The sequence below is a fragment of the Sorex fumeus genome, unplaced genomic scaffold (assembly GCF_029834395.1).
Source record: "Sorex fumeus unplaced genomic scaffold, SorFum_2.1 ptg000095l, whole genome shotgun sequence".
NCBI classification, from domain to species: Eukaryota; Metazoa; Chordata; class Mammalia; order Eulipotyphla; family Soricidae; genus Sorex; species Sorex fumeus.
In genome coordinates, this window is record NW_026606152.1 from 3992392 (window position 1) to 4015559 (window position 23168).

The following is a 23168-nucleotide window of genomic DNA, read 5'->3' on the forward strand; positions in this document are numbered from 1 at the left end:
CAGTCCTAAGAGGGCTCGGTTTTAGGCCTCCACTGGCTCCGGCCTTTTTTTTTTTTTTTAACTTTGGGTAACACTCAACTGTGCTTAGGGTTTACTCCTGGTTCTGTGCTCAGGATCACTCTGGAGGGTCTTGGGGAAGCCTATGTGGTGCCAGAGAGCAAACCCAGGTAAACCTTAACCTCAGCCATACTCGCTGAGCACAGATGCACAGGCTTCCAGTGCACTGGCCTGACTTCAAAAAAAGAGGAAGCTTCTAGAAATGCATGGGAGAATTTTTTAGACTCAAGGTTGAAAAAAAAAAATGGCCCCAAGACAAGCCCACAGCATGCCCTATGCGCAGGGACACCCTCGACAGCAGCGCCCGCCGCCTGGCATCACCCAGGCCCACACCAGAGCAAGGCAGACAGCTGCGGCCCCGCCCATGGGTGCCTGAACCAATCAGATCCCAGCTGCTCCCAGGCTCAAGGAATCCGGTCGCCCTGTTCTTGAGGGGCTCAGAGGGGCCGGGAGAGCATGACCCTGAATGTGTTTCATGGGTGCTGGGGGCCTGCAGTGACCTTCGCAGGGTGACACCCACGCACCCGCCTCTCTCCACCTCTACAAATACACGCTATTTTCCAGCCCTGGGGACATAGAAATAGGTGTTTTGTTTTGGTTTTTCCCCCAGAACAGAATCAAGGCGTGTGTGTGGAGCTGGGCCCCGTGGGTGGGAAGGTGAGTGTGGAGGGTCCTAGGGAAGACAGACACAGAAAGAGGGCAGGGGAGCGGCATGGGCTGGTGCACAGCTCTGCATGCAGGAGCCCTAGTTTCACCCCAACCCCATATGGTGTCCTCAAACACCACCAGGGCACCTCTGAGCACTAAGCAGCGAGTGACACCCCCCCCCCAATCAAAATTTTAAAAAAGGAAATCCTCCGAGCTGGGAATCCACTTACAGAAATGGAGCTGTGGGCCATGAACCCCTTCACTGGAACTGGGGGGTCTGCATCCCACATTCCAAGCACATCACCCCAGCAGCCAGAGCATGGAACCCACTCTAGGCCCATAGAAAGGTAATGATAGGCAAGGAAGCAGGGATCAGCATGTCGCCCTGGAATATTATGCTGCCATGACAACGACAGGAGCCCTAGGGCCAGGGTTGGGGCTTGGGGGACCAGGAACAACAAGGCAGGAGAGCAATACGGGCTGCTTTCACCTCCATGGGGTGGAAACAAGCTGGCAAGAAATGAGAAGATGACTCTGGGCAACAGTAGGAGGAGGGAGGAATGGACAGAGGTTCGCTCTGGGAGGACTAGCCCTGGACCTCCACCAGTGGGACAAGCATGACTAAAACACAGAAACATCTCAAACGCCCCATCACTATAAATCACTGATAAACCAGAGCAGCAGTAAGCAGGACACCTGGGGACAATGATGCAGGTTATCTGCAGGCTGGGGAACTGGCGACCCCCCCACCCCATGTTCTCCGGGAGGGCGGAAGGCATGGAGCTGGCGCTGGGTCCTTCCTCCCCAGAGACAGGTGCTTCCTGTCTCCTCTTGGCTGGGGCCCCTTACACAGGGACCTTGGATAGAATGAAGATGCCAACTGTTTTAAAGGTTTTTTTTTTTTATTTGGTGTTAACTCCACAAGAAAACAAAAAAATCAGTTACTCTGGTGTACGTGAAATCAGAACGGTACAACCACGGGGAAGACACGTCTCCGGGCGGAAACCGTCCCCCAGCGCCACGCTATACAACGCGCCTCGTACCACAGTGCGTCTCAGCGTTTGGCCAAATTTTTCAACAATGCTTTTTCTTTGTGATCATTCACAAAAAAAGAAAAAAAGAGAGAGAAAGAAAAAGAAAGAAAAAGAAAAGAAAAACCAAAACAACAACCCAAACTCTCAACTGTCGCTGGAAGCCGCCGGGCTTCAGCCACAGAAGGAGGAACACAAACAGCTGACCTGTCCCCGCCCGTGCCTCGCCTTCCCCGAGGAAGCGCGCCCGCAGCTGGGCCGGAGTGCATTTGGTCTCTGCTACACGCAATCACAGCCAGGGTGACCGTCACCACGGCCACTCTAAGGATTTACAACTTCCAATTTGTTTTTTGCCCTTAGCTGTTAAATTATATTTCAGTGCAGATGCTGATCATTTCTCAGGAAGCTCCAGAAGAAAAACACATAAAACCTTATAAGTCTGTAAATAAATAACAGCAACGTAAAACCTTCCACACGGCGCACGCACACACACACACACACCCCACTTAGAAGAGCCAGAGGACGAGCTGCAGGGACCCCGCCCAGCTGGAGTCAGTGGCGCTGTCTACTAGGAGAGGCAACGGCGCCCAGTGCGCAGAGCAGACCGTCCGCGTGCTTCCTGAGGCCGAAGGGGTCCCTGGGAGGCCTCCCTGCGGTTCCTGGCTCCACACACACTGCACTGACTTCACGGGGTGGGAGCGTCTCAAACCAACAGTGAGCTGGTTAAAACAAGACAACGCAAAATGCTCAGATTCTGCAGACAGCTCCTCCGAGCTTCAGCCCGCCACTGTGGCCTGCAGCTGGAGGAGCACTAGGGACAGACAGGGCCGGGACGGAAGGTGCTGATGCTGGGTTCCCAAGGGAAGGTGCTGATGCAGGGTTCCTAAGGGAAGGTGCTGACGCTGGGTTCCTAACACAAGGTACTGACACTGGATTCCTAAGTGAAGGGGCTGACGCTGGGTTCCTAACACAAGGTACTGACGCTGAGTTTCTAACACAAGGTGCTGACGCCGGGTTCCTAGGGGAAGGGACTGACAATGGTTTCCTGACGGAAGGTGCCAATGCTGGGATCCTAACACAAGATGCGGATACTAGGTTTCTAACACAAGGTACTGATGCTGGGTTCCTAACGGAAGGTGCTGACGCTGGGTTCCTAACATAAGGTACAGATACTGGGTTCCTAAGGGAAGGTGCTGATGCTGGGTTCCTAAGGGAAGGGGCAGATGCTGGGTTCCTTAACACAAGGTACTGATGCTTGGATTCTAACGAAAGGTGCTGATGCCGGGTTCCTAACACAAGGTACTGATCCTGGGTTTCTCAGGGAAGGTGCTGGTGCTGGGTTCTTAACACAAGGTACTGACGCTAGGTTCCTAAGGGAAGGTGCTGACACTGGGTTCCTAACAGAAGGTGCTGATGCTGGGTTCCTAAGTGAGACAGAAAGGCAGTCCCATGCCTTCCTGGGGTACAATCACACCAGCAGGAACAAAGACTGCTCTGCCACCCCCACCCACTTCATCCCACCCACACAACCCCCACACACGCCCACACACACCCACAGACACACACCCCCACACATGCCCACAGACACCCCCCCACACACCCTGTGCCCAGACACGCTCTCAAACACAAAAGGGATCCACGCTCCAACCAGCTGCAGACACAGTGACAAGCTGCAGCAGCCAGGATTTCTCTGGGGTGCTGGGGGGCCGCTGACAACGTCCAGTCGAGAGGGCCTCAATGGACTGAAGATGACTAGGAAACAGACCTGCAAGCCAGGCTCTCATCGCATTTTAAGACCCACACAACCACCCTGGAAGGTGTCTGGGGTAAATAAACCGCAGGGTGACAATACGTGGGGTCCTCTCGAGCCCCACTCGGCTGTGCACCCACACCCCGAATCCTTGGCGGTCACGAACATCGTCTCCTCCACAATGCTTCTGTGGCCGGCCCTTGCCACGCCCGCAAGACCCTGGCCGAGACGCCCGCGCTTCCCTCCTGCCTCCAGAACGCCCACTTCACCGCAGGGCACACGCTTCCATGCCAGTTCTCCGAGGTGAGGGCTGGAGGCTGGTGCTCATGACGCAGATGCGGAAGGGCTGTCAGAGGACAAGCACATGCACCCCCATTCTGCACTGGACAACACGATCTAGTCTATGTCAAAGAGCCAAGACTCAACAGCTTGGAAAAGAATCTTCACCACGATAGCTGTCCTCACGCTAAAGTAAGCAAGAAGAGAAAGAGTATCGCGATGGCGGTCGGTGAGTGAAGAGGAAACCGAAGTTGTCTGGGGTTAGCAGCGCCTCTCCGGGTGGGCGGGCACTGCTCTGGCTAGAGATGAGTCCGAGAGAAGAGCTGGCCGCTGGGATCAGCCCACTCAGCCCCGCCGTCCGAGGCTGTGTCCTCCGAGCCGGAGCTGGCGCTCGAGCACAGCCTTCTGCGGAAGCCGTTGGCCTTGGCCCCGGAGCGCCTGTCTCCTGTACACCTCGCTTCACAGACAGAAGACACCTAGGAGGAGAGGAAGGGTTGGCACCGCGTCAGAACGCGCGCGCATGTTCCCGCAGGCGGCCGGGAACTCCGGAGAGTCATGCCAACGTGTGGACTTACCATTTCGAAAGCATGCCCTCTTCTCCCTGATCCGAGCAACGTGCTCTACCCGGGAACCTTCCACAAGGGGATCCTCATGGCTGCCCCGGGGAGCCAGGACGCTGCCAACCACGCCCACGACCCACAGCCTGGGCAGCCACTGGGCTCTTTCCCCTTCTTGACAGGGCAGGGGGCTTGGCTTGGGCCACACAGGGGCGCTCAGGTGCGACGCCTGGCTCTGTGTCAGGGATCACTCTGGGACCATCTGCTGTCCCTGGAGTGGACGGAGCCTCCGTCAGCTGCTCTCAGGACAGTGCCTTGGCCCCCTCTTCTGACTTGGGGTTCGAGTAGCATCTAGAACTTTCTGATGAAACTCTCTGGGTCAGCACTGTGGCCCAGCTGTCTCCTGTCCAGCCCCAGCAACTAGCTCCCCCTCCCTGACATGAGTCACGTGCCCCTGGTCAGTCCCACGATCCAGCCATGCCCCTTCAGTGGTGGGGTGAGTGACCGGCAAAGGTGCCCGCTCCTCACCCTCATCACCAGGGCCCAAGCAATGTCCCCTCCCCTTGCAGTGTCTACAGAGCCCCCTATGTAGTAACTGCAGCAACCTCTGTCCTGTTACAGGGATCAGCAAAGCCCCTCAGCTGGAGTAAGTAGCAAAGCCCCCATGAGTCACCCTGGGTTAGAGGAACTAGCAAAGCCCCTCACCTGGAGGAAGTAGCAAAGGCCCTGAGTCACAGTGAGTGGCAGAGTCCCCGCCATCAGTCACGAGAGGGCCCCGGTCAGTGAGTGAGCCTCCGCCATCAGTCACGAGATGACCGCGGTGAGTGAGTGGAGCCTCCGCCATCAGTCATGAGAGGACCCCAGTCAGAGAGCAGAGCCCCAGTCATCAGTCACGAGAGGACCCCCCCGTCAGTGAGCGGAAGCCCCACCAGCAATCACGAGTGGTCCCTGAGTCACAGTGAGTAGCAGAGCCCCCAGGTCACAGACGAGCACCCCAGCGAGCGGCAGCTTTGGCCTAGGCTGACGCCCAGGAAGGCGGCGAGATGCCCACCCAGAAGGGAGCAGAGTCCCCACTCAGGCTGGCGACAGGGAGCGGGCACATGATCACAGACGCCCCGTGGAGGCCCTGCACACCTGCCAGAGTCGCCTGAAGGTTAGGGGGTGACAGATGAGCCTTAAGGGCCATGCTGTGCGGACAGCACATGGGCGCGTGCCAGGGGGCGGCTGGAGAGCTGAGGGGACGAGGCAGCTTTGGATGCAGACAGACAGCGCCAGGGAAGGAAAACAGGGAGGCCGGGGGCAGCCGACCCACACTGGAAGAGAGAGAAGCTTCCGCCTGCCTTCGAGTCCATGCCCAGGAAGTGCTGGTACCAGGCAGAGCTGTGCCAGCCGTGCTGAGTGGACTGCTCCAGGAGGGGAGACGTGAGAGGGGGCAGGAGTGTGGCCCAAGGGCTGCGGTGTGGGTGGCGCAACGCCCCAGGCCAGAGGTAGCAGGACGGCCACGGGAACGTGCGCGACAAGGAGCAGGACACTTACCCTATTAAAATCTAACAGACGCTCTTCATTACTGGGCATCTCTTTAACGTCTGGCAATTCTTCTAGACCATTCTCTCCCTTGGCATTTGTACAACACTCTTATCGTTTTGAATGGAGAAGGGAAGAGAGGGAAAGGGGGAAATCCCATTAAGACACGGTTATGCAGCACGATCCTGTCCACTCCCGCGGCACAACCCCGTGGCCACGGGGCACGACTCTTCCGGACTGTCCCCAAATGCCTCCCGGGGATGCCACCACGAGTGCCTTCAGACCCGGGCTGGGCAGCATCTGGGACAGGTCTACAAGCACAGTGGGGCCCGGCAGGCTGACAGCCCCGTGAGACTCGAGGCACCAGCCTCTTCCACAAACCACGCCCTGCTCTCAGCAGGGAGAAAGGGCTCCTGGGAAGGACAGGGAGGCTGGCGCAACGACAGGGTTTGTGGCCGGAAGGCGGAGGGCCCCGCCCCACCCCACAGCACAGCACCCGGCTGCGACCAAAGAGGCGCTGGAAGAGAAGTGGGGGACGCAGGAGAGCGAGTGGCCGGGGGACTCCAGTGCGGGGCCCAGGGCAGCTCGTCCTCCAGGCCAAGGACCCCCGTGCCTGCCGCAGGGGCCCTGGCGGAGATGAGCCTGAACCGAACATTTCACCTGCTTCCTGCACGTGCTCTGGACTTAAGGGGGGAAGGGTTAAAAATTTTTGTTCTTGAGCCACCCCTGGCAGTACTCAGGACTCCTGGTCTGCACTCAGGTGCTCCTGGCAGGGCTCACCAGGCCGGCTGCAGCAAGGGCGCTGCTCACTGCACTATCTCCCATGCTAAAAGCTTGGAGGCACCACCTCAGTGCCCTGTGCCCGTGTGACTCAGCCTAGGGGCCATGCCGCCTGTCTCCTTGTGACAACTGCCCATCATAAGCACAGCGGCTGGCGCCTCGGCACCCGGTCCTTTGTGTGGAGACACACCTGGTCCGCAATGACCTGACCAAGCCCTTGGCTGTCCCTGTAATGCTGGGGACTGGGAGGGGGTGGGGGCAGTTACAGGAAAGCGACTATGTCCTGACATCTGCTCACAGCACAGAGGACCCTCCCTCCTGGCCATACACCCCTCTTCTGGCTCAGAAATGCCAAATGTCCGTCCGTCCTGTCCCTGCCTTAGGGACACACAGCCTGAGGTCACACCCTGTCCCTGCTGTAGGGGTCACAGCTTGAAGTCCCCACTGCTCAGGGTGCGTGCACACAGAAAGCCCTAACACATTCCCCACTGACCATCCAACCGCACAGAGCTGACAGTGCCCCAACACCCAGGTGGCCCAGAGCTGGGAAAGGGCTGTGGCCTCACCGTGCAAGGGTCTCCTGCCCCTTGTGTGGTCCCTCCTACAGTGGTCACGGGATTGGTGCCCTCCTCTGAGGCCTTCTCCGGGCCACCTGGCAGGAAGGCAGGGGCACTGACTGCCCTCATGCCCACAGTGGGAGTGGCGGCCTCTGTCAGCGACTGTGCAAAGTGTCCAGACCCTACTGCTGGGCCACACTCTCCCTCCTGGCTTCCCTGGACACTGAAACCACCTTCCTATACTTACGCCCACTAAGCACGTTCTTCTAGATGCAGGCCGACTGGCCGAGTGTCGCACTGGGCACGTGCGGAACTGAACTAGGGAGAGTCAGGGCGACTCTTGTAGTGGTGGCCGGGGTCACAGGGCCGTGCATAAACAGCCTGGGCAGGAGACAGCAGGGCTTCTGAGAGCCACTTCTCCAGGGCAGAGAAGAGAACTGGCCTGGGTGCCGGGCAGACACGCTGGACGTGTGCACTCCCCCAAGGCGGTCTACGTGCCCCACCGCGGCTCAACAGGATGTGTGTGTGGGGGAGGGGGAGAAGGCTTCCAGCAGTCCTGTCCAGACAGAGAAGGACAGTACAGCTAGCAGTCAAGCTCTGGCACTAACCACTGGGGCCCCACGCCATGGATCGAGCACAAGCAGCTCTGGACGCTCACGAGTCTGCTCCTGCCACAAGACAAGTGCGCCCAATTCCCCTGCAGAGTTGCCTCACCCGCGGCCCCGGCGCCCATCTGAAACACTTGCAGGCCCATCTCCGCACACAGTGCCTCCCGCAACTGCTCCTCAGCCCGCCCTCGCGGTCTTGCTGCAGGCCTCCCCCATCGGGCCGAGCTTCTGGCGCGGAGGGCCCCCTTACCTTCGCACTCGGATGCAGGGAACAGCGGCGAGTACAGGGCCTTCTCCCACCAGCTCTGCTTCTCTGGGCGTCTGGGGGCGCCGAGCTCCTCAGTGTGCAACACGGGCAACTGTGCGGACAACACAGAGGAGGTCACACTCTGAGGAGGTAGAGGCCCAACACCCACCCGGGCCACAAGCACGTGCTCGCCAGATGGACTGGCCTCCTGCCGCTCTCCACAGGCGAACAGGAACTGCGGCACAGGCTCTTCCCAGGAGACTGCAGTGAATGAGGCTGAACCCCGAGCCCAGAGGCCCCCCGAGGCCCATCCTCGCCCCTGACTGGGTGGGGAGGCTTATCTGTCTCTGGGACGGCGAGGGCTGAACAGAGTCTGTAAGCCAGGGCCGCGCTGTGTGAGGCCAAGCAGAAGGCTCGCGGACGCTGGTGGCCGGGACACGCACGGCCTCTGGGATGGACTCTTAACCCTTCGGGCAGACCGCTCACTCTGTCTGAAATCGCCGTGTTCAGGTGCAAAGGAGCTCTTCCTGGGGTCTGGGCTCAGTAAGGAAGCGGCCGCAAGCCCAGCGCCAGGCAGGAAGCGACCCTGAAGGCCTGGCTGCCACTGAGTATTTTTTAATTCATCTGTGTTTCTTTGGTGGGGAGGGTTAACTAAATGGGAAACACTTCAAGCTTTCATTTGCCCTTAACTAGTTATTCAGAAATTCTAAATTAGAAGCTAAAATTCATTCCCTGGGGAGGGCGGTCGGTGACTGTCCCAGTTCCCTTCTCTAGCTCAGACACACGCTCAATCCGTCGTGAGTGTGGGAGATGGCTCCTTGGGCTGAAGCGTTCGCCGGCGTGCCGGGGGAGCAGGCCTGACCGAGCAACTGCTAAATACCCTCCCGAACCCCAGGAACAGGGCATGAGAGCGGGGCGGCAGGCAGGAGCCAGCGCATCCTCACGCTGGGGGACAGCAAGGCGGGCACACTGGACAGAACAGTCCACCTCTGCCGCAGCTCAGCGGGGAGCCAGGGCGGGAAGCAAGGACAGGCCTGGGGCTGCAGGAGGGTCCCCCCTTCCAGACCTCAGCAGCAGGGCATGGAGGGGCACAGCTGGGAGCCACGGGGGCTGGGTCCAAGTGAACAGACAGATGAGTCCCTCAGGGCTGGCGAGACCCCACAGAAGCGTCTCCAGGGCTCAGTCCTGCTGGGGCCAAGGCTCAAATGGTCCCTGTTCGATGTTCACCCCCGCGGGAGGCACTCATCCTCCTGACACGCAATGAGTGACCACCGCTGTTTCCGGACTGGCCCTTTCCACCCTGTAGGATGCAAAATCCCCAGGTGCTGGCCAGGTGGATGAAGGGTGGAGACAGGAGCACACAGCCCCTCCCCGCCCCGCCCCGGCCAGGAGAGGCAGGCCTGACTGCGCTGATGGCCACTCCAGGCTCTGTCCCCTTCCCTCCTGGACGGCACTAGCCGATGGCCTCCCGCTGCTGCTCTGAGCGTTGCGTTACATCCGCACCCACAGCAATGAGTGGAGGGGACACACGATGGGCCCCACCGCTGCCCCTCGAGCCAGGGACCACAACACCCAGGTCCAGCGGCAGAGGCTGGCTCTGTGGGGGTGTGCCCGCAGAGGGGAAAGACAGGGCTGTGATCAAGTGCCACGACAGTGCCACGCCAAAAGCGGAGAGAAACGGGGCACGCCCCTGTTTGCCACGCGGGAACTGTCTGGAGGAGAGGTGCGCTGAGGCTGCTTGCTGCGAGGGCACTTCCACCGTGCTCAGGCCAACGACTCACCAACTTCACTTAGAGCCAACTGTCCACAACTCGGCATTCATTCCTCCTATACTAATTCGAGGGCAAGAGGGCGAGAGTCCAGTCCTGCTCCCACAGAGCCTAGACCTCAGTGACAGACCAGCACTAGATCCTCAATCGATGTGTGCCGATGAACAGAATCACACTTCAGGCCCTGTGCTCCAGGGTACCGGTTCGGATGGAGTCTGACACTTTGTCCCTCTTACTCTGGAAGAGGTGGGCAAGGGAGACCCCGCGAAACAGGGCTCTCAGACCCACATCAGGACTGGCTGGGAGCACCAGCAGAAGTTCATCCCAGGCTCAGCCTGGCCCCAAGTTCCTGCGAGGGAGCTCGGGAAGCGACGCTGGCCAGAGAGCAAGGCCCGCGGGAGTTGCCCTGTGGATGACGGACAGCCCTGGGGCTCTGGCCATGCCAGAGAACCGGGAAGCTGGTACCACATACACATCAACAGGCTAGAAGATGGAGTGGCACAAGGGAGACTCCCGCTCCTTTCTCTTCCCTTCCTCCCCAAGTACACAAAGGAACACCGAGGGTCCCACGTGGGACAAGAGACAGGCGACAGGCCGGCAGTGTCGCTTTCCCTCCTGAGCAGTTCCAAGCTCAGCGCTTCCGCGGGATTCAAGCCTCCTCTCCTCACGGGTCTCTGGGTCCAGCTGACCACGACAGTGGCTCTCCTGCTGCCCCCCACCGAGGGCACAGTCCTCTCCCGGATGAGCACGCACAGCCCGTGTCCACAGGGAGCTGCTCGGCTGCAGAGCAAAGGGACAGAAACCACTCAAGCGACAGAAGCACACAGGCAAGAGGTGGCATCAAGCACACGGAAATCAGGGAGAGAAACGATTTCTGATGTGGGGTGGGGCTGAGCAGAGAGACCCAAGGGACGCTGTCAGGGAGGGCAGACATGGGGGCGCGCAGAGAGCACCAGGCAGGGGGCCAGCAGGGAGCCTGCTTCCTCATGAAGCAGGTCACTCTCCTAAGTGCCACTTCTCCCAGTTGCCTCGGTCAGAGGTCACCTTGTCTCCCATTAACAAAACCACAGGGATCTCCTAGGGATTCTCCTAGGGCAGGCTGTAATGTGCACTAGAGAACTTGGAATTCTATACAGAGGCAGTTCACAAGACACGTTTTAATAAACGGGCGCCACTGGCTGGGGCAGGGCTATCCCCAGCACTGTCCGTGGGGGCGGTGCAGTGCCTGAGCTCCCATCCCTGCCCTGCCCAGCCCGGTCCAGGCTGCTCCTCCACCTCCTTCGCTGAAGCAGCTTCTGAAGGACACACTAGTTTCTGGAGAGAGAAGAGGCGCTTCCTGATGCGTCTACTTAGGGAGCTGCAACACTTAGCCATTATGGGGCTGCAGCAATAGCACAGCGGGCAGGGGTAGGGTGTCTGCCTTGCACATGGCCGACCCGGGTTCGATTCCCAGCATCCCATAGGGTCCCCCGAGCACCGCCAGGAGTCATTCCAGGAGTAAACCCTGAGCATCGCCAGGTGTGACCGAAAAAGGAAAAAAAAACCCAGCAATTAGGTTTCACTAAGCAGAGTACATGCCTGTTCGGGCAATATTACTGCGAGGTTAGACAGATGGTACAGGGGGTTAAGGGGCTTGCCTTGCATGTGGCCAACTCTAGTTTGAATCCATATGATTCTAAGCATGGCTGAGCACCCCAGAAATGATCACTGAGCACAGCTGGGCAGGGCCCAAGTATTTAAAAAGGAATTTTTAATTTCCGTTTTTAAAAATACCTCACCTTTGATTCATTCTAAAAAAACATCTTTTCTGTTTAGAAAATACCTGTCTAGGCACTCACAAATAAATCTCAGAGGAGATCAACAAGCTGCAGAGATGCCTCCAGACTCCAAAGTCAAAAAATTTAACTCCAGGGAAAGGGTGTTGCTCCCTTCCGCCTTTTTCCCCACCGGCAGCAAGATGGCCGCTGCCTCAGAGCTTATAGGAAAGCCAGGTATGAGCTGGCGGTGATGGAGCAACTGCAGTCTCATGGGAAGGGGGGTGGTACTGGCTCATCCTTCACGCCCTACCGAGGTCACGAGTTGCCCCCCACGAGTAGCTCTCTGGCACAGCCATAACATCAGACGCACAGAAACCAATCTTGTAATGATCTGGCTCTTTGCAGAAGTCCAAAATCATTATATGACATTATATGATTCTTGTACTAGCTATATAAAACAAAGTATTTCACAATGCCTTTTCAGCAGTTCTGATTGTTTGGGGGGAAATTCTAAACAATAATGGTGCATCTTTTGTTGAAATAATGAATGTAATCAATGTAGAGAAGAGTTAAGTAGAAATCATCTGCCTCACAGGCATTGGGAAGGGTGGGAGGCGGGTATATTGGGGTTCTCGGTGAAAAATGAGTACTGGTGAAGGGAAAGTGTTTGATCATTGTATGACCGAGACAAACCCGAAAGCTCAGTAACTTTTCCCACAGTGATTCAATAAATAAATATAAGAAGAAGAAAAATAAAATTGTGAAAAAAAAGGTAGCGTTCATGCCCAAATCAATCAGCTAATCAGTGACTGAATAAATAGCAGTACTCCCACATAAAAAAATAAGGTAAAGGTAAAGGTAAAGGCCCTCCCGTTGATCATCGATTTGCTCGAGCGGGCCCAGAAAAGTCTCCATTGGAGACTTTGTTGTTACTGTGTTTGGCATATTGAGTACGTCACAGGTAGCTTACCAGGCTCTGCCGTGCGGGCGAGATACTCTCGGTAGCTTGCTGGGCTCTCCGAGAGGGGCGGAGGAATCGAACTCGGGTCGGCCATGTTGGCTGCGTGCAAGGCAAACGCCCTACCGCTGTGCTATCACTCCAGCCCCATAAACACAGAGGGTATGACTCAAAAACAAGCAAAATTTCAGATTATTTGGTAGTGCTTGATGGGGTCTCCTATCCGAGACCTTGTAATTCCACTAAGTGCATCTCATTATTTACAACAAAGTGAAATTTTATGTGTCCAGATACGGTTCTAAGAATCGAACCCAGGACATACATGTGAATGTTTGATACATGTGAATCTTGCACTCTGGTAGTGAGCTGCATCCATAGCCATAAAAAATAAAATGAAAAAAATATATATACACACACATACACACGTTAGCACACAAGGCTAAACCTGTAACAATATGCGATTTCTTATACAAGGGCTTAGTGGCTCCAGAAAAGTTTTTCCTAACTTAGAGAACTTAGAAAAGTTTTTTCTAAGGAAGCTTTTTTGGATCGTTTTTAGTGATTATTCATAACAAGCAATACAAAGTAAATTATCTAGGGCCTACTACTGGGGAAGGCTTGGGTGGTGGTTGGGAGAATTTGAAATAAGCCGTGGGAAGGTGCGATGGTGGCAAGACCAATGTGGTGCAGGGGAAGAACGTCTGAGCTCTTTTCCCTACACCTTAATCCCCTTCCTTGCGGCTCCTGGACCAGCGGCCCGACGGGGCACCCGGACACACCACATACCTCTCCCAGCTGGACTGAAGACACCGGGTTGTCTTCATACGCAGGAAACTGACACCCTGCTCTGCAACTGCAAAAATGACTCGCTTCCTCCTCACACTGCGCCATTATTTTACAATTTGCTTCTGAGCGTTCCACTTCAGTCTGCAGAGACTCGTTCAGGCTGCACTCCAAACACGGACTCTGCTTCCCTGCAAGCAGGATCCCGGAGGACTCCTCCTGCGAATCCAGGGAGGTCTGCGCACTCTTTTCCATCCCAGACTTCTTTAAGCGAGGAAGGAACTTCCCGGACTCGAGCTCCGTCTTTCCATAATAATGGCCTTCTTTCTCTGCATCTTCTTCCAGGGGTTTGAGATCCGCCTGGGGATCTTCAAATGTGTCAACTTGAGAAGGAATGGGAATATTTGCTTCCTCTTTCTCAGATTCAAATTCCGACTCACTCCCCCCACCTGGCGACAGTTCGGAAGCAGAAATTGGGCGGAAGTGAGTCCGAGGGGAGATCCGAATAGCCCTGTACTGTGTTCGGTCGACGCCACATATCCTGGGATGCAAAACTTCGCTGTCGGAATCAGAGCAGAGGATTGACTTCGGTTTGAAACTAGGGCTGAAAGAGGCAATCCCTTCAGGCTCAAAGGAGCACTCCACATGAAGAACTTGTGAAAATGGATTACTTAAGTCAAAGGAAGAGAATGAATATTCAAGTCCGGGATCTTCAACTTGGAAGTTACCACAGGCTCCGAGGAAGTCTTCATGGAAGATAAAAGAAAATCCCTTGTTTAATCCGTTCCCCCCTGTGGTTTTCGGCGGATCATTCGGTTCCAATGACACGAAGGGTTTCCATAGTTGCCTGTGTCCAGGAGCGAAGCTGTTTCCTGGGGCCATGAAGACGTCTGTGCCCGCTATCGTCACCACATCAGAAGCTGCACATTGCAGCAAACTTCCCTTTGTGTGACCGGGTGGTACCAGCGCCCACTCCCCATCGCTATGGAAAGGTTTGAATTCTCCATAAACTCCTCCGAGAATAAACGCACTTTCTTTCTCCTCAGCCACGTCCCAGGGCTTCGAGGGGGTGGTGTAATCACCTCCGTCCACCTTCGACAGCTCCCCGGAAACAAAAGCCCTTTTCTCCAGGGTGCCTCTCTGGCCCTCCCACAGGCGGTACTCGGACCTCTGCACGGCCCTCCGAGGCTCCTGGAGGGCCTCGGTCTCCACTTCGGCATTCAGGCAGCAGCAGCAGTTATTGACGTCTGTGGGGAATAGCTCGTCGCCCATTCTCTCTCTGTCCCCCTCAAAGACAGAATTCCTATCTGCCATCTTTGTCCAAATCTCTTTGATCACCCCTGAGCTGTAGCCCCCTCCGGGAGGGCTGCCTCCGTGACACACCTGTGTCGTTTCAAAGGGTTTATTTTCCGTTTTTTGTTCTAGCTGAATACCACAGACAGATTCTAGTTTCGATCTGTTTTTGAAAACTAAGGTAGGAATTTCTCCTAAAGTTCTACTATTTTGCTGGCAAGTTTCGTCCTGCAAAAAATCTAGAAGTTCTTCATCTACATAATTTGAGGAAACACTAGGAACTACATAATTAATATCTTCTGCATTAAACTGCGTGGATTCTTCGAACTGAATATTCAATGTCTCGTTGTCTGAGCGTGTTTCTTCTGAATGGGACCACGGGCTACAAGTCCTTGTTGAAAGATTAGAACAGTGTTCATTTTCTTCAAAGGCACTATTTTTGGTCCATATTAGCAGCCTAGACTGCGTTTTCCCAAGCATATTAGCACTAGAATCCGTATTTTCATTTCCCAAGTTGAGTGTTTCGAAAGAAAAAGGTAAAACAGAATTACTGCATTGCACTTCAAACACTGAAAAACAAGAGTTTATACCAGATCCTTCATTAATATCTGCAAAGAGCTCTTGATTGCCAGCAAGCAAATGTGGACTGAGCACTGCACCGTCCAAGACGGGGGAGAGTCGAACGGGAGAGTCTCCTCCAAAACTCTCTCCGTCAGCATCTCCAGAGCTGGACGAACAGCACTCCCAAAACTGAGCCAGGTTGCCGAGGTCTTGCAGGAAGAGCCCCTCGGCCCCCACGGAGCTGGTACGATCTGTCCATATTGCACGTTCCCCTTGCACCTCCATCCCATCTAACACTATGCAACATTCTGCCTCAAAATCTGTTTTCTCTTTGCTTTTTTGTCGAATCATATTCAATATCCGACTTTCTCCTTGCATTGTCTCTGAGGCACCAGGATCCAACATGGATTGATCAATATCCACTTCATAGAAGTGTGTTAATTCTGCTAGATGAATATCATCCAAGTAATTGTCGTCCTCTGTCAGAGAACAGAACGAGGTCCCCGTGAGGGCGATGTCCTCATTCAGAAGCGCAGGCATTTCTACAAAGTGACCATCGATGAAAGTGCCTGCTGCGAGGTATGTTGGCTGGGCGTCGTGGCCGCCGGCGCGGAGACCCTGCACTGACTCCGACAGCCCTCCCGCCACCTCTGCCGCCAGATCACTTGAGTCCGGGCAGCTCCGGTATGTGGTCTCCAGTTTACTTTTCCTGCTCAGAGGAACAAAGTACTCGGCAATGGGCTCGGTGTACCACAGCGGCTCCTCCTTGTACTCGCGGTCACTCCTGCTCTCCGCAGGTAGGTCTCGGCCCTCGCTGCCCCCAGCGTCCTTCCTCCCGGCGTCCTTGAACAGTCTCTGCCCCCGCTTGCCAGCGGCGTGAAGGCTCCGCTCCACCTTCTCGCCGTGTGCCAGGGGAAGGCGGCCTTGCCCGTGCCGCCCTTTCTTGCCGCGCACTTCCCGTGTCTTGTGTCTTACTTTCACACACTTGGTGGATGCTTTGAATTCACCCTGGTTGCCGCTGGAACTGGAGCCGGCCTCGCTCGAGCCAGAGGACCACGATCGCGGGCGCACCTTTCCTTCGGCTCTGTGCCGGCCCTGCTTCCGGTACGGAGCAGGTTTCTCCTCTACGGTGCCGCCGCTGGCCTTGTTCTCTCTCTCGTTTCTGCTCCGGGCTTGCTCCTGCGTGGTGGCAGGGGCCGCACTGCCCCGTTCCCGGGCGGCTTCCCCTTCACTGTTGCAGTCCTTGGGAGAGGACGTCCCAGTGCTCGCTGGGGGCGCTGTGGATGACGACGAGGAGCTAGAGTAAGAACTGACTTTGGACTTGTTCCACACGGTCATGATTTCCTGCAGGCAGACTGGCTTCTCGGAAAGGGGTGGAAATGCTTCATAGTACCTGAAAGAGTGAGAGGCCAGATGTGGGTGCTCGTGTGCACTCGGTACAGGAAGTCCCCACAGTCAACCAGAGCAAGTGGCATTGCATCTTTGCCGCCAACATTCTCATCAACCGAAATTTACATCAGTTTTTAATCAACCAATAATAGAGTAAAATAGGCTTTACATTTGACCCTATGCACCAAGCACGGAGACATGTAACAGAATATTAAGAGAAGAGGAGGAAACGTTTTTTCGTGTGGGGTTCTTTTGGGGGGGGCGGGGACGAGAGAGCAGGTATTGGGTCACCACACCCAGAGTTGCTCAGGGCTCACAGCTGGCTCTGCACTCAGGAATCAATCCTGTGGATGTCCTGGGAACCATATTGGGGTGCCGGGGGTGGAAACTGGGCCGGCCATGTGCAAGGTCAGTGCCCTCCCCACTGTACTATCTCCCCGGCTCCAAGGTAGCAATGTTTATCTCCAAGGTCTGTTTTGAGATGTCAAAAGCGAAAAAAAGAAGTCAAAAGTGATAATGCAGTGAGAAGAATATAATTTTCTGATATGAAATTGTCTTTCATGTTTGGTTTTCGGGCCAGCCTGAGCAGTGCTGACCCAGGGTTGGGCTCAGGGCATACTCGTAGCTGGATCAGAGGATCATACAGGGTGCTGGGAATCAAACTTGGGGTGTGCAAGGCTAGTGTCCCACCATCTGAGCTATCTCTGCAGACCCAAGAAACGTCTGAATTTTAATCTCATCTCAGCTACGTAGTAGCTGTGGCTTTAAGATATTCTATAATGACTTGGTCCACTGCTCAAGTGAAACGGCACTGTGAGCACAGGAAAGGGACCAGAGCAAAGGACAATGATAGGGCACCTGGTCCCAGCATCATATACGGTCCCCTGAGCCCCACCAGGGTATGATCCCTGAATGCAGGACTAGAAGTAAACTCTGAGCACCGCCAGGTACAGCCCCAGAACAATACAGAGCATACCTGGGCATGACCCAAAGACTTTAAAAAAAATTTTTTTTCAGAGCAGGAGAGAGAGCCCAAGAACTGAGAGTCGGGTTGGCAAGTGGGGGCTGTGTTCTGGAGCTGCCCGTCACGTGGTTCCTTTCCAGGAGAGCCAAAGAGGTCCAGTTTTGTAGCGAAATTTACATATGTAATTTTAATGTTCTGGCATCAATTTTAAAACAAAGTAGAAACAGGTGAAGCTGATTTCAGTAATACAATTTACTCAACCAAACATGTCCATGATTTTATTATCTCAACATGTGACAGAGAGAAGGCGGAGGCGAGGGGGGAGGGGTGCTGAGAGGTGGTGAAGTGTCACACATAAAGACCTCTCAGGAACAGCTCTGTCAACCACAGAACCCTGAAATTTATTTTTCAAAGTGCCTGTCATAGAGGCAGGCTGTTAGGTGGGAACAAAACTGAGGATACTGGTGGAGGGCCATGGACGCTGATGAGGGGACTGGTGCTTGGTTGAAACATTATATGCCTGAAACCCAAACATGAACAACTGTAATTCATTGTGACTTATATGAAAAAGAAAATATTAAAAAACATGTAGTCAATACTAAGATCTAACAATGCAACATTTTATATGAAGTCTTTGAAATCTGGTGAGAAGCACACTGATAAACATTTGAAGTATTTTCTCTGTTTTGTTTTGCTCTTTGATTGCGGGCCACACTTGGCAGGTTCAAGGGATCACGTGTGATGCCAGGGATCAAACTCGGGTCAGTGACATGGAAGGCAAGCGCCCTCCCCACACACCCTCTTCCTGGCCCCGGAAGTAGCTGGATCGCAAATGCTCTCCACTCACTAGGCCTTGCTGCCATGGTGCACAGCACGTGTCTACAGAAGCCAATGTTAGTTTCCCATTTTATGTTAGGAGTTCAGAAGATCCAAAGAAATCGTATACTAAGCCAGTCTGCTGCTGCTGCTACAGATTCTAATATTGATGGCTCACAAAGAAAGAAGTAAGCATCTTCAGGAAGTCAGCCTGACAAGGTCAGTGCATTACCCATGTTCCCCACCCAAGCAGGAAGAAACAGGTTTCCCTGGGTATGAAACAAGGTTCAGCAAAATCCCTCCAAGCTGTAGCAGGCCTGTGAATTTCCGACGTGCTCAGCAGCAGAGCTGCGAACCATCAGTCAACTTGTGCTTTTCATTCATTTCACAAATTCTGACTCGGGGCTGGAGAGAGAGTGCAGTGGGGAGGGCATCTGCCTGGCATTCAGCCAAGCTGGATTCGATGCCCAGCACCCACTATGTTCTGATAGGAGTAATTCCTGGGTGCAAAGCCAGGAGTGACCCCTGAGCATCACTGGGTGCAACCCAATAATGAAAAACAAAAAAATTCTGACTCAGTATGTACAAGGATAAAACCATCTTACTCACCTTTGAAATTTCATTACCAGAAAACATAAATGCTCAATAATGATTCCTAAGTTACAAAATATGACACTAAGTAGAAGACGACTGCAAAGACTGAATCCAATAAGCATCCACCCGATTTCAACAAATGCACACTTTTTATCACTAAACTCAATTATACATACATTTCCACCTGATCCTTCGCTGTTGGGGATAATTCTGCCTCTGGAGAGGGAGAGCCCTCTAACTTTTTGTGAATCTTCTCTTCTGTTATAAAACAAAAATGCAGAAAGATTTGTTGTCTCATATCTAGTTGATCAGTGCTTCTGTTTCTTACAATTTTGCAAGTAAAATTTCAATCAAAAGTTATACGGACTTTTCTGGATTAAAAAGCACTCTATATGACTTTGTCATTTTGAATCCTTACCATAGTTAATGTGTCTACAACGGCGTTGTCATTCATGTCTTGGTATGCACACTTACCTCAAAACCCAAACGTGCCAAAGCCACCTTTGTGTGTATGTATGCAACGCAAAATAATCTGTATTAAAAGCAATTTACTTAGAGGTGAGGGGAAAGAGAGGAATGTTTATTCAAGAGATACGGAGGGGGAGGAGGAGAGAGGGGAGAGAGAATGGAGAGGCTGGGGGAAGGGAGAGTGCGTGTGCAGGAGAGGGGGAGGGAGGAACAGGGAGAGAGGGAGAGGGAGAGACAAAGAAAGAGATGTTCAGGAGAACCCGGGCTTCAGGAAGAAAGCAAACGTCCTCCTGGTATGTGGGGTCTTCTCTGGCTACAGCATCAGTGTGGGCCTAGGTGAGAGGGGTCCATCTCTGCACTGACCCGGTGCTCTGAAGGCGCTTGACCTGGAGTCCGAATTCCCTGCATACTGATTAATCGCACCTCAAGAAACAGACAGGGGCTGGAGCGATAGCACAGCGGGTAGGGCATTTGCCTTGCACGCGGCCAACCCGGGTTCGATCCCTGGCATCCCATATGGTCCCCCGAGCACTGCCAGGAGTAATTCCTGAGTGCAAAACCTCTGAGCATCGCTGAGTGTGACCCAAAAAGAAAAAAAAAATGGAAGGAAGGAAGGAAGGAAGGAAGGAAGGAAGGAAGGACGAACGGACAACCATCTGGATTCTAAAAACATTTTCTCACAAAATTCTGCCCTCCTGGACTTCCTCCTGACTGGTGTAACCTGCGCAGAAATTCTTCATTTGCAGATCTCTCTGTTCCTCACCCGACAGGGGAGCAAGTGTGTGGGTCCCCTAGAACTGAAGAGTCTTAGCTCACAAGGCCGCCTGACGTTGAAGCAATGACCCGAGCACGAGTAGGAGGCTCAGGGTTTGGGGGTACGAAGACACAAGCATCGCTTCTTCCCTGAGGACACTGAGCCACGCGGAAAATGCGAAGTTAAGGAACAGGGTAAGAAGAGGCAAAGCTAGGAACGAAATACCGGGCACAGTGATCCCAGAATGAACAGCTCTGCATGAAAGCACCTGGGGGGAAGCGGCTACTCCAGGCAGGGCGCAGACAGGCGAGGCAGCCCAGGGACACTAACTGCACGGGACGGTCATCGCCAGCTCTCACCTTGCTTACTCTGAAGGTCCTTCAGTCTGGAGCAGAGTTCCTCCACCAAAGTCTCGATGCCAGAGCTCTGCAGGAGAAGAGACACAGTTAGCGTGGCCTCCAACTCAAACACCTGCCGCAGCTCCAAGGTCTCACGAATCTTCCACGTGCCTGAAGAGTCACGTGACCAGTATGAACCAAAAGTGTGCCAGCACTCGCTGATGAGCCAGCTTCCCCGAATGGCCCCTGTCTTCCCTGGGGTACTGCGGATGATATCAGGCTCCAGAGGCCAAGCAAGGGCTGCAGCCGCCGCCACCATGTGCCGAGCCCAAGCGCTCTGTGCCACACTCCGGCCCTGGGAAACTCAGGCCCTGTCTGCGTCCACGCGCAGCCTAAGGAACACAGGTGACACCCTCTCCGCCTTCCGGGAACAAACACTCAGCTGCAAGGGAAAAAACAAAAAACGGATATGGTGCCCGGGCTGGAGGAGAGAGCTTGAAGGGGCACCTGGGGAGGCCTGAGGTCCTAGGGATTGGGGGTTGAAGCAGGGAGAGTGACCGACCCGGAGGACGAGAGGAAGAGGTGGAAACCTCACAGGATGTCATCTCTCCCTGCGTCGCCAGCACGAACGCCCCTTTCTCAAACAGAGGGGAACCTTGGACGACACGCAACAAGAGCGGAACCAGAAACTGCCGATTAGCCGGACCCGAGTCTGTCTCGGGGGTGGGAGCGGGGGCATGGCCCAGACGCCTGCGCAGGACTCTGCCCACCCACACCGTCCTCTGAGGCCTGGAGGAGCTAAGAATAGAACCCTGCCCCGCCGCGCACTTCACCAAAGTGACTCAGCACAAGGATCCCAGCTATCTGGGCCAGGAGCCCCACGGCTGCGCAGACTGAGCAACAAGAAACAGATTAGAAGAGCAAGTTAGTTGTAAACACTGACAGCGACACGCCATTCACATCAAATCCCAGCTTTCAGGAGGGAGACGGGCGGAGCAGAAAGAGAAGCGGCCCGAAGGGCACCGGCCTTTCCCCTAAGACGCTCAGGCGCGTCGGGGAGCAGCTGGCGACAGTCCGACTCCCCATTCCATCCCGAGGACTCTGCTTACCATAGCGTTGGCCGGGGAGCGATATGCCTGCTCCACTCCACTTCCTCTGGTCATGAACCCAACACCCGCATCAGCTGACCCGCAGCCACACGCCCCTGCGGACAGCAGGGCCGTCACTGTTTCTAAACCTGGTGCCAGGCTCCCGAGCAGAGAGGGAGCCTGGGCACAGCGCCGCCCCTCGGGCTCAGGCCCGCACAGGAGCCGCCGGGACTCTCCCAGGCTAGGCCTCCTCCTTGCAGCTGGCAAGCTGAGCAGCCCCCCTCGCTCTCAGGAAAGCAGGCCCCTTGTCCCTGGCCATGGACAACACCCGATCCTTCAGCCCCTGAGAGGACGGGGGCCCACCGGGTCCGAGCAAGAGCTCAGTGGGAGGCACGCTGGCCTCGAATGCAGTCAGCTGGGGTTTGATCCCCAGCATCCCACAATGTTCCCGAGTCTGTCAAGGGAGATCACTGAGCACAGAGCCAGGAGTCACCCCTGAGCATTGCAGGGCGTGGCCCAACGCAGAGAGAAAGGAGGAGGGGCAGCCAAAGCAGCAGCAGTGCCTCCATCTTGGGCTGGCCCGTGGGGAGCATCTTCACCTTCCCAAGTGTGTTTCTCAAGGCTAACCCTGACCCCGACCGGGTGTCACAAACACCAACGTTCTGTACAGATGACACAGCCCCCGTCCTGTTACATCCGTCTCAGACCCTTGCGTGCCCATGCAAAGATCAGCCAGAATGATCACATCGTGACAAAGTATTTAAGATGAACCCTGTTGGGGATGGAGCAATAGCACAGCGGGTAGGGTGTTTGCCTTGCACGCAGCCAACCCAGGTTCGATTCCCAACATCCCATATGGTCCTCTGAGCACTGCCAGGAGTAATTCCTGAGTGCAGAGCCAGGAGTAATGCCTGTGCATGGCTGGGTGTGACCCAAAAAGCAAAAAAAAAAAAAAAAAAAGAACCCCCTTGAGGCTTATGCATGGATAATCAGCCTAAGAAAACAGAACTGGGACCTTTCTCCTTAAAGACCAAGGAGGGGAGGGAGAAGCGGGAGGGGGGACGAAGGGAAGGGAGAGCGAGAATTCAGCATTCAGTGTTATGACTCTGCCCAGAGCAGGCAAGTGCTCTGGTCACCACGGCAAGCATCATCATGGGTGCAGTCTGCCTGGCCTGGGCAGAGGGAAGAGCAGTCCCTCCTAAAGGAGACTGCCTGGCCTGGGGCCATTTCCTAGTCAGTGTCATCTGCCCTCAAGGCCTTCACAACCCCCAAGCTCGGAAGGGCAAGGACTCCTTGGGAGAACAGATTAACAGACTACAATGAACCAGTTACTCTCAACTTCTTTTTGTTCCAACTCTAAAACTCAGATCCACTTCACCCAGTCCTAGTGAGCGTGCAGATGTGCAGTATGCCCTCCAGAGCACCCTCAAGTTTGTACGCTCTCCATCTAAAAGAGGGGCTGCTCAAAAACAACTCCCTCACCCACCATTCGCCAGGCGTCTGACATCATTCACGCCTCCCTCCTCAGCAAACAGGCAGGAGACACCCGATATGCCAGGCAGGACCCCAGCAGAGACGAATCAAGTGGCAACGCCTTC

At 54.9% G+C, this 23168-nt stretch overlaps 1 protein-coding gene across 3 annotated transcripts in view; it reads right to left on the bottom strand.

Moving 5' to 3' along the window:
• Positions 1–3346: 3346 nt before the first annotated feature.
• KIAA0232 (KIAA0232 ortholog) overlaps positions 3347–23168 on the bottom strand; it is a 69198-nt gene continuing 49376 nt past the window's right edge. Inside the window, exons 4-9 of one of the 3 annotated variants that reach the window (XM_056132769.1) lie at positions 20504–20570; positions 19099–19180; positions 13309–16552; positions 8042–8150; positions 5859–5956; positions 3347–4241 (exon numbers count right to left, since the gene is read on the bottom strand). In XM_056132769.1, the coding sequence (XP_055988744.1) occupies positions 4065–4241; positions 5859–5956; positions 8042–8150; positions 13309–16552; positions 19099–19180; positions 20504–20570 (3777 nt within the window). In that variant the 3' untranslated portion in view covers positions 3347–4064. The remainder of the gene's footprint in view (positions 4242–5858; positions 5957–8041; positions 8151–13308; positions 16553–19098; positions 19181–20503; positions 20571–23168) is intronic. The other 2 variants (XM_056132771.1, XM_056132770.1) reach the window with 2 other exon arrangements.